At 38.4% G+C, this 15,839-nt stretch overlaps 1 protein-coding gene across 1 annotated transcript in view; it reads left to right on the top strand.

The window, feature by feature from the left end:
* The window catches only part of CDYL (chromodomain protein, Y-like), a 54,019-nt gene that overhangs the window by 17,881 nt on the left and 20,299 nt on the right, over positions 1-15,839 (top strand). The window contains 1 exon segment of the mRNA XM_010180986.1: positions 1,772-1,794. Coding sequence (XP_010179288.1) covers positions 1,772-1,794 — 23 coding nt within the window.

Consider the following 15,839-nt stretch of genomic DNA (forward strand, 5'->3'; position numbering starts at 1 on the left):
TTTCATAAGTATAATTTCTTTTCCATTATCCAAGTCTTGATTAAAAAATACTGGCTAGAATTGGGCCCAGAGCAGACCTTTGTACTTAAAAAGTATTTTTAGTTTAGTAGTGTATGAATAATAAAGTTTCTGCATTTTTTTTCATCTGCTCATGTACCTTGCTTCTTTCACCCCTCAGTGATTATTACCCTTTGATTAATAATTTCTTATCATCTTAGGCCACCAGTGCCAAAAGCATCTAATCCATCTTTTTCTCCCCCTGTCCCCTTATCACTAGGTCATTTGCTTGATTTCAAGCAACCTGTAGAAGGTGGTTACAGGTGTGGGGGGTTGTGGTGGTGGTTTTGTGGGTTTTTGGAGGGTTGGGTGGGTGTTCAAAATTGGGTGTCCAAGAGCAGGAGCTGAATTTAAAAAAAAACAAACAAACAAAAACCAAACAGTTGTCCAGGTATATCTACAGGTGAAAGTGTAATGCTTGAGTGGGGTTTTTTTGCTTCGACCCTCCCTGTCTATTTGTGTGACCACTGCCCCAGTAACCCTCCTGATCCATCACAGCATACCTTTCTCCCCTGTTCTAGTCCAGCAGCTATGATTACCTTCTGAGATTTCCTAGCATTGTTTTGCTGTTTCTCAAACTTGGGGGTGATGTTAGCAGCTGCGAGACTTTCTAGATTTTGCAGTCTTCCTTGTGAAGCTAAAAAGGCGCCAAATACAAGTTGCATTTCACAGCGAACCTTAATACCCTATTTGCATTTATTGCACCAATGTATTTTCTACTATGGGAAAAAAATGTATTTCCTTTTTTTTTTTGTTCTTTTTCTCCTTATCTCCCCCCTCAGATTGTTAGATTGTGGTTTTGTTTTTTTCTGACTGGCACCAGAAAGGCCCAGCATTTTCGTGCAGGATTGGGCTACTCTCACTGTCCTACCTTCCTCTTCTGTGGCAAGGAGCAGTGCCTGGGGTTGTTAGTTGTGGTCCCCTCTCCCAGAAAAGATCTTTGCATGCATTCTAGGTGGGCTGTGTGTGATGACAGCCTCCAAACCGCCCCAGGTCAGGCTTGCCCATCCCGCTATCAAGCGTGACATTGGGCTGCTTCATTTATGACTGCCTCGCATTTTTGTCAGGTTACAAATGCGGAATGTTTTGCCTATCAGATTTTAAAGATCGCTCTGGAGATTAGCAGCCCAAGATCTGCAGATACTGTCTTGACAATGTATTGCTTGCTCAGTCTGGTCGGGTGGTGTTTGCCATTTGCAACACCCAGCAAATTCACTTCTTTCTTCCTTTTTAATTCTTCTTTTCTCCATGCATGCTTTTTTTTGTTGTTGTTGAGTATTGGACTTTATTTCTCTAATTTCCTTTTGGTAGCATTAACTACATGTTTTGACCAAGGACCTCTGTAATTATAGTTACTTTAAGTATTGATCTTGGTGGAGGAGTGATTTGCAGTGCATCTCTTTTCCATAGGAATCCTTCCCAGTGTTTATAGTGCCCCGGCCCTTTTATTCCACAGTGACTTGCAGTTTCAGTAGCTGACACTGCTGAATCAGTTGCACTTTCTGTTTCATTTTTAGCTCCAGACTTTCCAAAAAATTGTGCACTACTTGTTGGAATAATTTGGGTTTATGCTTGTTCCTGCTCGTGCCACAGTCACAATGTTTTTTCCCCCCACCTATTTCCCACTCTTTGGGCTGTGACTTTGTACGAGGAAACAGGCAGTTTCTTCTGTTTTATGTTTCCAAGAGTGACCCTCATCCTTTTCTTAAAACAGTGCCATCGTTATTTTAATCTCTTGTTCTCTGTGTAGGTAAATGATTTACAAATCATTTAGACTCTAAGTACGTGAATTAGTAGCCTTGTTAGTGGGCTTCAGCTCTTTTAAATTAAGGTTTGTGATTCACAGAGTAGGGGGAATTATTCATTCTCAAAATATCTCATAAATCTGTATAATACTAGAAAATCTACTGAATGGATGACTTTCATAATTTATCTAATTTTATCACTCCTACCTTGAAATAATACAAGAAAGTTGACATCTAGTTCCATGTTGTTTGCTAACTGTACAGAATTATGGATATTTTTTGTGCTAAAACAAAATACATGGTTGGGACTTAGAAAAAGGCATAATGAGTGCAGTCACTAATTATAAATTGGCAGAGCTTCAGTTAAGTGAATTTCTGCTAAGAACTTTTCCTGGCTGGGCTCTGGCTTCCTGTCACAGGCTTAAAGAAACAGCATCCGTATCCTGAAAACCTACTTGTCTTTTTGTCCTATGTGCTTTTCACATAAAGACTGATTTTGTACACCTAGGTAATGCCATGAGCAATGAAGCTTTCTTGAAAACCTTTGACTTTTACTGGTTTAAAACATACTCTAGAAAGTTGACAAATCTAGCTGGTGTTGGGTTTTTCTTGTTTGCAAGGTAAATATGACTTCATGCTTTTAAAGAATGAACTTCACAGGGTCACCACTCAGAAGGATTAGAATATTTTTACAGTTAAATTTAATGATGAATTATCTGTATTTAATATTTAGTACTTTCTGTACTGTACTTTTAATTTTCTTTTTGGAGTGTATCACAGTATGTTTCCTAGGATCTTTATAGTTCTGTAAGAGGTAACATTTTGCCAGAAGAAAGAGGCAATATACCTTTCTAAGAGCTGGTACTTTCTGTAGTCTGGAAATTTCTGGGAAGTTTGGAGCATACAGTGATGCTTTTGACACCGGTCAGTGACAGGAATGTTCTCCTGGATTCCTGTGCAAATGAGAAGCTTGTCTTAGTTTATAGCCTGACCAGAAGTATTTCGTTTAAGGCCTTTTGTGGCTACATGCACTCGCAGCTTTGGTTTTGTTTTTGTCAGTGGCAAATCATAACTATTGCTACGTGAAGGGGCTGTAGTGGGACAGCTTCCCTCTAGCGCACCTGGGAGGGAAGTGGCATAATATAATTCTTAAATGTTGATTTTCTAAGGAGATGTCTTTGTATATTTATTTGATAGCATAATTTGTGGTGATGTGTACATATAGCACTAGAAGTGTATTTCAGATGATATGGAGAATGAACTTAAGTGTGTCTAACAGTAAATGTGTCTAATATTACCTCCTTATTACCTTATTAATAATTAAGATTATTACCTTAACAATCACTCCTATGCTTCATCCACTGCTGCCTTGAAAATTCTGAGATCAGTATTGCTATAGATGTAACACATATTTAAACTAACTTGGAATTTTTGTAGTCTACAGGTAATAAATAATAACTGCGGACGTGTTTGTTACTGTACTTGAGTTAGTTGAAATCCTTTTTAAGCCACATTCTTTGTTTTTTGTCATCAGTGTAACAGGCTTTTGCCCACAGAATGTTCTGGCTAGACTCTAGAATCAAGTTGTTTGGTTTTCTATTGCCTAAGTCAGGGAGAATTCAAATGTCATTGTCTGAGTCTGCCGCTCTGAATTAATTACATTATTAAATCTAAGACGTAATAATCTCTGTATCTCTACCTTAAATTTAAGACTCTGTGGAACTTGATAAATTAGTTACTTCTTCTTTTTTGCGTATTATTAAAGGTCAGGATAATAAGATCTCCTGAGACTGCATTTGTAAGTACAAGGAAAATCTCTGCTTCTCAACTATTCTGCTATGTGGTCATGCCAGAGACCTAAGCTGACTGTCAAGTCATTAAGGCAGCTCTTTAGACTGGTAGGAAATGCTGCAAAAGTACCAGTTGATCTAAATCCTCAAGTTTTATGAAGACAGTCATATTCAGTGAAGAGTCATTTAATTCATGGACATTAAGGGTTCTTGCTGTCTCTTCCATTTTTTAGTCTTCTCATGGTTTTCTCGTGATTCTTGCAAAATTCATTCTGATGGGAGAAAGGCTCAGTAACAGATCATGGAATGATTTAATTGATGCTGGCGTATAAAATGTAGTGTTTTTAAAAAAACTGATTCTGACCGCTATTTTTTGAGAGCATCTCATCAAAGCTTTCCTCTGACACATCTGAAATTATTTTTCTGGACCTAGTTTCAGTACATAATATAAATAAAATAGATGGTTTCAACTTGAAAGTAGAGCTGTCTTATTTGCATTTCAGAATGTAAAGTTAGTAATTTTATAAGCTTCTTCCAGTAACCTACAATAATGGGTAATTGATTGTAACACTCCTGAGAGTTAGATTTTTGGCTTAAAATCAGCAAATGCCAAGGGCATAGTGCTCTTTTGGTACCACGTAGTTCATCTTATGTTATGGAGACGTACGGATATGTTCTTTCATAGAGTTTTATGCTTGTTTCCAGTACTGGCATTCATTAAATTTACTGGCAGGTGATTTTCTCATAATTAAAGTAAAGTTGGCATGATTCGGGTCGTTCATTGGTTTATAATTGGTCAGATAGTTTATCATACTCTGATCTTTCCATAAAGGAGCTAATATATCTTCAAAGCTCTGTTTTGCATCTTTAATAAAAAGTTGCATTTCACTTGTCAAGACATGCAGATGTGTTTCAGGGGCTTTTTGGATTATTTTTTTTTCTTTAAAGTCAGTTTATTCTTTTATAGTAGAGGCAGATACTATGATACTGTCCTATGCTATTGCTACTCATACAAAAAAGGCCTTACCTGATACCTCAACACCAAGTTCAGATTTATACTTTTAATTTCTTTGTATGTTATCTTCACTCATTCTGTCCTCTTGTTCAGCTTTTCTGTACAATCCCCACTGTACGGTTTTTCGGTTTTGATATTAATAGGTTTCTTAATTTGTTGGTTGGTTGTCTGGTTCTTGCCCTTGATGTGTAACACAGTTCTCCAGTTGCTGTGAGGTAAAAGTCACAGGGAACAGTAGTGGAATAGAAATGAAGCCTGCAGAAAACATGTTACTCTTTAATTTCTGGCTTACTTGAAGGGATTTATACAGCAAAAATCTGTAGACGACAAGAAACTTTTAATAAAAGTGACACAGGCTTCCTTGAATAAAAATGTCAATAAAGCATCTCCTGCTTTGAAAGCTTATTCGCTCAAATCTACCCAAGTTTCCTGAGGAGATGCTTGAGCTTCATCTGGTGATTGCTGTTCCACAGCCCCCTTTTTTGCCAGTTCATTTTAGCGTGAAGTCCTACAGAAGGATGTTTTTTACTTTGCTTGTTTGGTCTTTGTTCCATCTTTAAAATCTTTAGATTTCTCCAGGTTGTTAATATTTGTGGTTGGTTTAGGGGTTGTATTTGTTGTTTTTTTTTCCTGTTACAACTACTGCTAGACATTTTAAATTGTGAAACAGATTAACAGCTAAAAGACAATACTGTAGATTTTCGAGGTTATTTAATTTCTTTGTCTTTCTTCCAGAACACTGCGCATTGTTATAAACCAAAGGATTTCCATAGGCAAACACTGTTTGACCAAATGTATTTGCCTGAAATACCCACAATTCTCTTACATTAATTTTATTCAGTTGTTACAAGCACAACAGCAGTAATGTTACATCTATGTCCTACTGCTGTCATGGTTAGGACTGCCCTAACATCGATGTTCTTACTCTCTCATCTCATCAGGTCACAGTCTGTGTAGTCTATTCCAAGTTGCATTGGCTTTTTTTGCTCTAAATGCCATGGTGGTGCTTATGGACTACTTCTAAGAGTTGGGTTTTTTAAATTATTTTATTTATTTATGAAACTTCAGCACTTGGAACTTGCAATAAGGATGTGAATGCTTGCTTTGAATGTCCGATTTTCACAATATATCAAGTTTGGGATAAATGCCTATATGCAGAGAAGTGTCTATGTGCGTCTGATTGTTTACATCTTATTGTATTTCACTTTTGCTATTTTACAGTAATAAGAATATGTACTTTGTCATATTTCGTAAAAGCAGTCACACTGGTAATCAATTATTAACCAATAAATGAGTCTTTGCTGAGAGATTACAAAAGCAATTATTGAAATACAGGTTCTAGATGTAAACTAGATAAGCCCATGTTAAATTTTTTTAATTTTTAATGAAGTTTAATGCTAAAATCCACATAGTAAAAGAATCAATTAACTGGCAAAAAAAAATCCACAAACTGAATTAAGCAATAATTGATTCTTTTGAATAATAAATGTAGCTTTGCTGAGTAGATGAGAAGAAACAATTTTCAGTGCAAATCAACTTTGAACTATGATAAAGAACATCCTTTCCAGGAAGAAATTTTAAAACAAACAAACAAAATTACAAGGAATTTTGGATGTGTGTATATACACACAGGCTAGCTTTCGGTGGACAGCAATGTCTAATAGGCAGATTTCCACAGAAAATGTAACAGGGAGTCATTGTTTTATGTCACATTTGTAGGGGCTAGATTTGGTTTTAGCCATCTTACATGCAGTATTTGTACCCTAGGGTAGTGATGAAACTTTATTTCATTTAGATTTTAGCCTTTTGGGAAGAGGAGGGGCAAAACCCTCTGGCTCTTCACCTATCAGCCAAATTTAAACACATTACCAGAAAGATAAAGGGAAGGAAAAGGAAAGGAAAAAGTCAACAGCAGAAAGTTCTGTGGTGAATATTTGGCTTGTATCAGAGGGAATTATGTGAAAGCAATGTATGGGATGCGAGGAATTCCCATATCCTGAGAATGTCACACATTACTCAGCAGTTTGCTTTCAGAATATCTCAACTGTCAAAGGCATCGAGTGATCACCTGCTCCTCACACAAGCCTTTGTGCAATGATTTTCAATTTAACAGAGCTTTGGCCTTTGTGTCAGAGATGGTGCTTTTGCCATCACATTAAAATCCGTTCAGACTTGGCCACCTTTTAAGTCTTTCTGAAAATGTTTGACTGTGTGCACACTCAGCAAAACCATCTTGGTTTTTATCCATTACATTGCCTGAAGGTCACCTACACTGTGATGGTCTGGCTTGGGAATGAATGTAACTGCAAATGGACAATGGGAACGAGCGCCTGCAAATGTTTCCTACAACCATAATGCTAACAGCAGTCTCCTTTTAAGTGAATGGATCTCCTCACCATAGAAATACTGCACCCGCTAGCTAGGCTTCTTTAAAAGGGCTCTTTTTTTGAGGGGAGTGAGTTTTGTAAGCAGCTCCTTTTGTGGTGGGAGGGTTGTGTGGGCTGGAGCAGGGACAGCTGAGGCTCTCTCTGAGCAGGCCAGGTGGGGATGGGGCTGCTCACCAAATTACAGCCAGCTGTGGCTGCCTCTGCTGGCACGCAGCTAAAGACTGCTTCAGCTCTTTTTTCCCCTCACCCCCTTCCCTCTTGATGAATTTCATCAGCCTTTTCTATCTTTCCATAATGTAATCCTGTGCTGTGGAAGTGTGACTCCGTGCCCTTGCTGCATCCTTTCCGTGTCTGCCCGACAGGGAGCCCACCACCTCCTGCCTGCCAGCCTGGGATGGAAGCTGCAAGTTGGCGGAGGGCCAGATGCACGGCCAGGGTGGAAGACCCTCCTGCAACTCTTGTTCAGCTTCTAAATGCTGTTTTGACTCATGGGGATGTTTCCCTGGCAAAGTATTGCTTGATATGGGGGGGGGGGGGGGGGGGCGGGAAGAAGGAACCTGAAGCCCCTCTAGAGGGAACTAGCTCTGCTTTCCTGAGACTTATGGAAAACCTGATTTCCCCTTTCCCTGTGCAATATGTTTTGGATGACCAGGTAACTTCAGCATTCAGAAGTAATACAGTAACAGTGGGCAATGCTGCACGTAACAGGCAGTTGCAAAGCCACTGTAAATCCAAGAAATGGAAAAAGTATCCTCAAGAAATAACTGTTATCAGTGGCCCTCAATAAATGCAATAAGCCAGGGAAACATGGTACTCTTGAAATTTTTATGTCCACTCCTGCTGTTGTTTTATCAGATCTTCCTGACTTCCTCACATCAGGGGAAAGGTGATTTTACTATGGTCTGCACTTGAATGCCAATAATGTCAGAGGAATCAGACTGACAGGCTTTGCTTCTCTTGCTGCAGCCCTGCCAAATTCTAGTTTAACACCAAGCATTGCAGAAGGTCATCTCAGAGAACGACTCCTAGAGTTGGCCATAAACTCCTTTGGGCAGTCCAGAAGGTATTGCACAAAGTTTATCCAATAACAGCACCCGTATTTAATTTAGATAGTATTTTGGTTGTGCTGAAACCAAGGAGATTAGCACTTTCCCTTGATGAATGACTGTTCGTGTTCCTTGCCCTTGGAGAAAAGGGAATTGTCAGTTTTAATCTGATCATTTAGAAGTTTCCAATTACCACAGGCTATTTTTCTCATCATTATTTTGAAACTGTTAGAAGGTTATCATTTCTTATACCCAGTCATAGAGCCCAGTCTCCTGATTTGAAAGTATTTTACAAATAATGATAAAACAGGTTTAATTTTCATATCAGATTTTCATATCACTTTGCAGAAGTGATCGGTTCAGAATGGAGACTCCAATCCATAGGAGCATTTTTATGATGACTTTACATAGCATGAGACCCTAAATTTTATGTCAGGAGTACAGATAGATATTAGAGCTGTGGTTGTGGCTTTCCAGACAATATTCATGCATGTCCACAGAAGAGGATTTTTTCCACCCCTCTGGGGTTCATTCAAGGACACAGGCAGAGAGCTCCCATCAGGACTGAAAGCAACAGTTAGCTAAGAATCTCACAGCTTGCTAGTCTGCACCTGATACCATTGGTCCAGGTACCTTTTCTTTGTACTCCAGCTTGTTGAAAAGCAACTGCCTTTGGGTCAGAACAAAAAGGCAGAAATGCTACATGGTGTGATCACATATGCATCACAGAATACTAGGAAGTAGGACTGGAAGAGACTTTTGTCATCTCATCCATCTTCCTCCCCCCCGGGCTGCTCTGCAGATGCTGCTGTTGATTTGGTCAAATGGTTTTCACAAGCAGGGGAATCCATCAGGGTCACTGGGAAACACCTGTAGCTCTGTGGTTAAAGAATGTGCCAGCTAGTAAAAAGGCTGTAGCTGTTGTGCCACCATGCAGAGAGAAAATCAAGGAACTGCAAAAAGGAGGTAGGTTCTCTCTGAGGGTCATCTGGTAGAGCAGGAGGTGTTTTAGGTAGCAAGATAAAGGCAAAATGCCATCTGCTTTTGTAGGTGCTCTTGGGACAGCAGAAATACTGGTAATTCTAGCTAGTCAAGGTTGCAGGGAAAAAGAGTTTTAATGAGGGAATTTTTCATTGAAAATAATTTACGTGTCTCTGGAGATGCTTGGTTTTCTGTTGAGCCATTTTTGCCTGAGGACTACAAAATGGGAGAACCGCATTTTGCTTTCAGAGTCTGGGTTGAATTTGCTTGCTGAAGTATTTAGTTGCATCAGAATGTTAAAAGACACCTCTTGGGCATATGGTAAGGTGGAATTGCAACACAGATCAGTGGATGTGTATTATTTCAGATGGACTATACTTCACCTTTTTTGCTTGTGTGTCCTGGTTATTGGCCTGGTTGTGTAGTATGACTGCACAGGGCAATGGGCACTAGCTCACAAGTGAGCCTGTGTGGGACAAATGCTTTGGGGTTTGTAGAGGAATCCTGACTGGGAGAGGGGTTGTTCTCCACTGCTTTTGGAAGGGAAATAATTGTCAGAAGTTGTTGTTTCCAATTGCCTTGTGACCGCTGACACACGTAGTTCTTTCAGCTACCAAAGCAGAATGAAATCATTGACAGACCCTTTCAAAGAGTGATTTGAAACAGCACAGGACTGAATTCAAGCCATTGGTTTCCCTTTACCACATAAGGAAAACATCTTTCCAATCTTAAATTCTAAGATTAAATCATTTCTGGCTTTCAGCTAAACACATATGGGATTAAAGTTATGATTAATTTTACATCAACCTGTAGAATACAGTGCTGGGTTTGTTCTGCTTCAATTTTAACCTTCCTCAAGGAGAAGCTAGTGAGTTAAATGCTGTATTAGTGCTTGCAAACTTTGTTATGCTTCTTATTTATCTTTGCTATAAGTAACTTGAATAATATATATTCAGGTTCATACAGCAAAATAATTAAAACTATTACCTAAACTCTAGTAATAAATACTCTAATTCTAATACTTCTGAATGGATACAGGCAATATGTTTTAGTAACAGTAGAAACTGTAACAAAAGCAGAGTTCGGAACACAGAAGAGCAGAATCCTATTTACAAATGAGTCTAGTTTATTAAATACACATCTGACTTCATTTTGAAGCAGCATTTTTATTTTGGTTCAGAACAGTTTGAAAGATGTTACATAGAAGGAGTAAATGTGAAAACAAACTAATCACCTGTTTAAGTTTTGTGTTGTGTCTCCAGTTTACCTCCTAAGCCAAAATCCATCGTTTGCCCACTTTTGCTTTTGATTGCTTCCTACTTCATGATCACCATCGTATTCATTTTCCATAGTTACAAGGAACATACATAAGCTAGATGAAAAGAAAGGAGAAGTTCTAAACTTCAAGCATTAGTGTTTTAAACCAACTTGGAAGAACAGGAATGGCTTTGCTTGCTGGCTGGTATACGCAGAGACACACGGGGAAAGACTTGTCTGTGGAAGGAGCAGTTGTGAGAGAACCACCTGGAGTGGCGCGGTGTGAGTCTCCCTGAAAACAAAGCTGTTTCGTGGGCTGGTAATGATGGGCAGCACATCATGACACGTAAAAGGAATGTGCTTTGACATGAAGACTACTATTTACCATAGCCATTAGTTCAGAAAACCACAACTTTCCCGCAAGCTTTAGAGGCTGCGTCAGTTGCACCATTTTCTGTGTCCTTCAAAAGGCTGACAAAGTCAGCAACTCAACAGTCCCAAATTGGCTTTTTGAGTACATGTTGCACCAATACAGTTCTCAGAGATTTCAGGGTACTCTGACAACCTTTTCCAGGGGCATTTGTTAGACTGACTTGTGGAGCCTCAGCTTGAAAATTGATCTCCTTTCTTATTCTTATTACTCTAGAATTTATTATAGCCAAAAGTGATGCTGTAGGGACAGCCCTGGACACAGGAGGCAGGGAAGTGCCTGTTTGTGAAGAGGAGGTGGTGAATGGTCTGGCTTCTCTGCCTGTCCCTGCCTGTGCTTCATCCCACTGCAGGCAGTGGCAGCCTCAGCAGATGCATGGCTTTCCCTCCCACCTCACACCCTAGCCTGTCTCTCTGCAGGGCATCCTGGCCGCTTCTGATGCCATTTTCTTTTCTGTGACAACTTTTCTCGTTTCTTTGCTTTGTAGGTAAGCATTGATAAGCTACAAATTGATGGCAGCAATGAAGTGTGGTGTATTTTCCTCCCAGATTTCTCATTTGGGAAAGTCTGAAGTGTTTACATCACAGGCTGTTTTCTGCAGTCTAAAAAAGGTAGTCCACAGATCTGTTCTAAACCACAAGTCACCTTATGCTTGCAAAATTAATTGGTTCATAATCTCAATGTTTATAGAAATGTTAGAAGACAGATCCACAGCAGGTTGTTGCTTGTTTGGCGGTTTTTAATGCTTCAGGTTGTAGAGCATGAAAGAGTATGTAGCATGACAATACCTTTTCTCTGATGATTCCAATTCTGCCTGTTTCCTATGTGGATAAATCAGTAGCGCTGGAGTTTATTTTGATATACTGGAGTTGATCTTATAATTAAATGGTTTGCGTGAGGAAAGAAAAGGAAAATCCTTTTCTATATCTGCTAGTCAGTATATTATTTAAACTAGAAAGAAATGTGTTGCTGCTGTTCTCTTCAGACGTGCTTTTAATGTTACTCTCGGTTATTCTGTCCTTTTTCCACCGCCCCCTTCCCACGCGTTCTCACTGCCTGCTTGGTCAGCAGCAGCACTCGGGAACTGATCAAGCTGAAAGCTAAGCCAGTGCATCCCACAAAAATGTTTGGCTTGTTCCTGCTGTTAAATGAATTTTGTCAGTTTTTGTGGGGTTTTTGGCATATCTTCATTTGTTTATGCCAGTTTATTACTCATTTCTTGCTACTTAGTCATAAGTTGATATTTCTGTCCAAATAATGAGACCAGGGTAGGGAAACATTAATACTTTTTCCTTGATATTCTACTGTAATTGAACAGTATTTAATGCTGGGTTTTGCTTGTTTGTTTGTTTTATAAATTTCGTTTAAGATTCTAGTTGTCTTATTTAAGACTGGGAAAGTCAAATGGGGTAAAAACACTGGTGATGGTAAATCGTTCTCAACTTGGAGTTCTCAACTTCGGAAGCTCTCGTGGAATTGTGAAGCAGATGTACCAGTGGAGGGAGGGGAGGTATTAAGGAACTCAGCTGCCCTGATTCTGGGTTAGACAGAAATACCTGCGATGAATGACTTGTTTCTGGTCTGGCAAACTGTACAGGGAAGAAACAGAGCAGGAAACGGAAACAAATCTTAATTTTCATGTTATGCAAACCAGATTGGTACTTAAGTACTGGTAAGTAATTCAGTATGTGATGCTTGCCCAGATCCCAGGGGTAAGGTGAGGTTCCTGGAAGGTCCTTGGCTGGTTTTACTGAACTCAGCAGCTAAATGGAGTGCCAATCTGCTGGCAAGAACAGCTGAGCCCAAGGATAGACGTGCGGCAGACTCCTTCCTCCTTGTAGCAGGGGTGAACTTGGTTAATGCATTTGCAGTGTTCCTCTGATCTGTCCAAGCAGATGATCATGCTGCTTCTCGCTTGCAGTCTCTTACCTGCTTTGAAAGAAGGCAGGGGGAAGGAAAAAGTAACTTTAAAAAAAAAAATAAACAACCACATTCATTCTTTTAGACATTGAAGTAGGCATATATATTTTTTTTAAGAATTAATGAAAAAGTAAGGTGATCCCACTGCAGCATTATAATGATTGAAAAGAACACCTTGAAGAGAAATTTCTTTGCAATCTCTATAGTATATTAACTGGGCTGTGGGTCAAAATAGCTGATGGTGTGGTGTCTTCTGTGATGTAGCTATGTTGGAAAAGTCGTCTACCATAGTAATTAAAAATGGATAAGCTGTTTGGGTTTGTAGATTGCCACGATGTCAATATATAGATAATATCAGGACAGAGAACTGTAAGTGATATCTTTGTTTCAGCTAACTAATGACTTTATGGCAACATCCTAGTGATATCACAACATATTTTGAGATCAAATGGAGATGCAGAGTTTGTTATAACTCTGTATATCAAAGTGCCAATGACAGAGAATGTTACCGTTCTTATACAATAACCCTGAAATCATTGTTACTATCTTCCACTTTTCTGCATCAGTAGAAACTTTCATATTTTAGGATCTTTTGAGGTAAAATTCATTTTAGATAAGAATTTTTACTTTGCAATGTATTTATAACTTTATATCAGGAGGAATAAATCTACATATACAGCTTCGATGCTGAGAAAAATAGTCATGCTCCTGTGTTGAGAGATCATTTTGAAATCCCAAAATTTACATTAGGGAGGCTTCTGATGCGTGTTTTGTAATGGTATGAAACTAAAATACTGGTAAAATATATGGCAAGTAATGAGGGAACTTTTGTAAGAAGATGGCATTTCTCTGCAGTATCCAGTGCAGCTCTCCCTGAGTGTTGCTTTGGATCCCCAGTAGGTTTTAATTGAAGGGCATTTTTGAAACGTGACTTTATGAGAGCAGTCTTGCATGTAGACAGAAATAAACGGCAGAGATTTAAGTTTGTTTTCTTTTTAAGTTTTTTTCCTACTCTTTCTGAAACTACATCAATACAAAATTTATTATTCAAGGTACCTCTCAAATTTGCTAGTCTTTAAGCAGGCAAGTCTCAGAGGTACTTCACTTACTATGATACATTTGCTATATAGGCTATTACATTTGTCTGTTTCTCTTTTTTCTTTTTTCTTTTTTTTCTTTTTTTTCTTTAACTTTGAGTCACAATCTTGCCACATTCAAACCTTTCAGTCTGACATTTGTTATATGTACAATATATTCATACTCACAAATCTTCTCAGGTTTCTTATGGCATGCTGGTTTTCCTACTAATATTTTAATTGACTTTGTAACTTACGCTACATTTCACTCTTTTTTTGTCTAATTCTCCTATCTTTTTCTTTTCTTTTAAATCACTGGAAAAATACTTTGTTTAGCATCTGTAACTATGAGAACTTTTAGAGTTTTACTTTGCATTTCTAATACCCGTTCTTTATCTGTTTTAGCATCTCCCTGTATTCTTCCCAGTGTTCTTTACTTCCTATTTTCTTGTAAGTATAGCATATTCTATTTTTCCCCTCAGTTCCTATTGACCTGTTTAACCATGTGGAGTTAATTGAAGCTACATCTCACTCCTGGAGAAAATAATTCAATGACTGTATAAGTTTAGTTCCATTTATACACCCTCTCCTTATGACTGGGGTGTCTTGCTATTTGTCTAAAAAGTATTTAATTCAATATCTTTTTACATAACACATTTATCTAAAATTGCACAGCATTCATCTTGGTAGAAATTAAATTTCAATTTCATTTGCTGATACTGTCCTGTTTCCATTTTCTTTAGTCTGTTTGTTTAGTGGTTGGAATCTCACTTGAACATGTGGGTCCCTGGCAGGCTTCAGTATACAACCGGTCGTGTAATTCATCTGGCATTTTGTCTCGTCTATGACATGTTTTAAATGGTTTCCGAATTAAAATTGAGCTCACAATTGAGACTAGCTATATACTAGTCCCATTATTTGTGTGCACACAATCTTTGCTTTACTTAAGAGTAATTCTTCTGTCTTTTATGTAGTGATTTCCTCTGATATTTTTGGCTTCTCTGTGTGTTCTTAATGGATTGTTTCCTAAGGCAAGATTCAGTATTTTAGGAGTCGAGTCTATCTAAACATATAAAAGTAAGTCTGAGCACAGCTTTATGAACTTCCCACTGCACATCAGAGGCTCCAGTGCCGGACTTGGAATTGCACCAATTGGGATTGCAACAATTCCCAAGCCCAAAATTCAAATGGAGATATTTTTTCCCCTCCTTCTTTCTCAATTTACCAGGTTATGGACCCAAGTCCTTCCATGCACTTTTAGTGGTATTTTTTTTAAATCTACAAATTGACTCTTCAACTATGATCGTACCAGTATAACTAGTGTGAAAAGAGGCACTCCTACCTCTATCTCCAAATAGTCAAATAAACTTTACTTTCCTAATATCAGCTACACAAGCTATAAAATTTTCCCAGAGGCTACTGCACACGTTTTGATTTAAAGCATCAGATATGATACACGTTGTCCTTGCTTTTGTGTAGCAACAGGCATTATGATACACCTAACTAAGCCCTCCTTGATTTTTGGTGCAGTTTATAGTAGTCTGTAGTGCAGTTTATAGTCCTGCTCTCAGAGACAGATCTTCACTGATTTGTCTTTATTAAACTTGTTCTGAAATTTGCCTTAAGCCACATTGTTTTTTCTCTGCCAAATCTGTAACTTCCTAATTTCTCAATATTTCCACCCCCTCCCCCACGTTCAAAATTTCAGCCTCCTAATATTAATATTTGTAATCTCTTAGAGGCTGTGGTTTCATATTAATATATTAGTGCTGCTGAAACAGTATGTTCCACTTAAATATCATAGTGCTTATTCCGTTGCTTCCTCAGCTGTCTCTTCTGACTAGCAGTAATATCCATATTGCTACTTGTACCTTACTCTAGTTACATTTAATTTCTGAAAAGAAAAAAAACCCAGTACTTTATAAAAAGGTTTTAACAGGGAAAAGTAGCTTCTGGGGATTGGGACCACCTGTAACTGTAATAATCCTGGCCTCTCTGCTGACTTGCTCTGTCGCCTGAGGGAAGCCACTTCAGTAGCTTTGCATCATTTTCTATTTATGGCAGCATATGCTAACTACTTAATTAGTGCTTTATGGAATTACCAGTTTAGGATTTTTGTCTGTGAGATTTTTCCC

Source organism: Mesitornis unicolor, unplaced genomic scaffold (assembly GCF_000695765.1).
Source record: "Mesitornis unicolor isolate BGI_N332 unplaced genomic scaffold, ASM69576v1 scaffold20273, whole genome shotgun sequence".
Taxonomy (NCBI): domain Eukaryota; kingdom Metazoa; phylum Chordata; class Aves; order Mesitornithiformes; family Mesitornithidae; genus Mesitornis; species Mesitornis unicolor.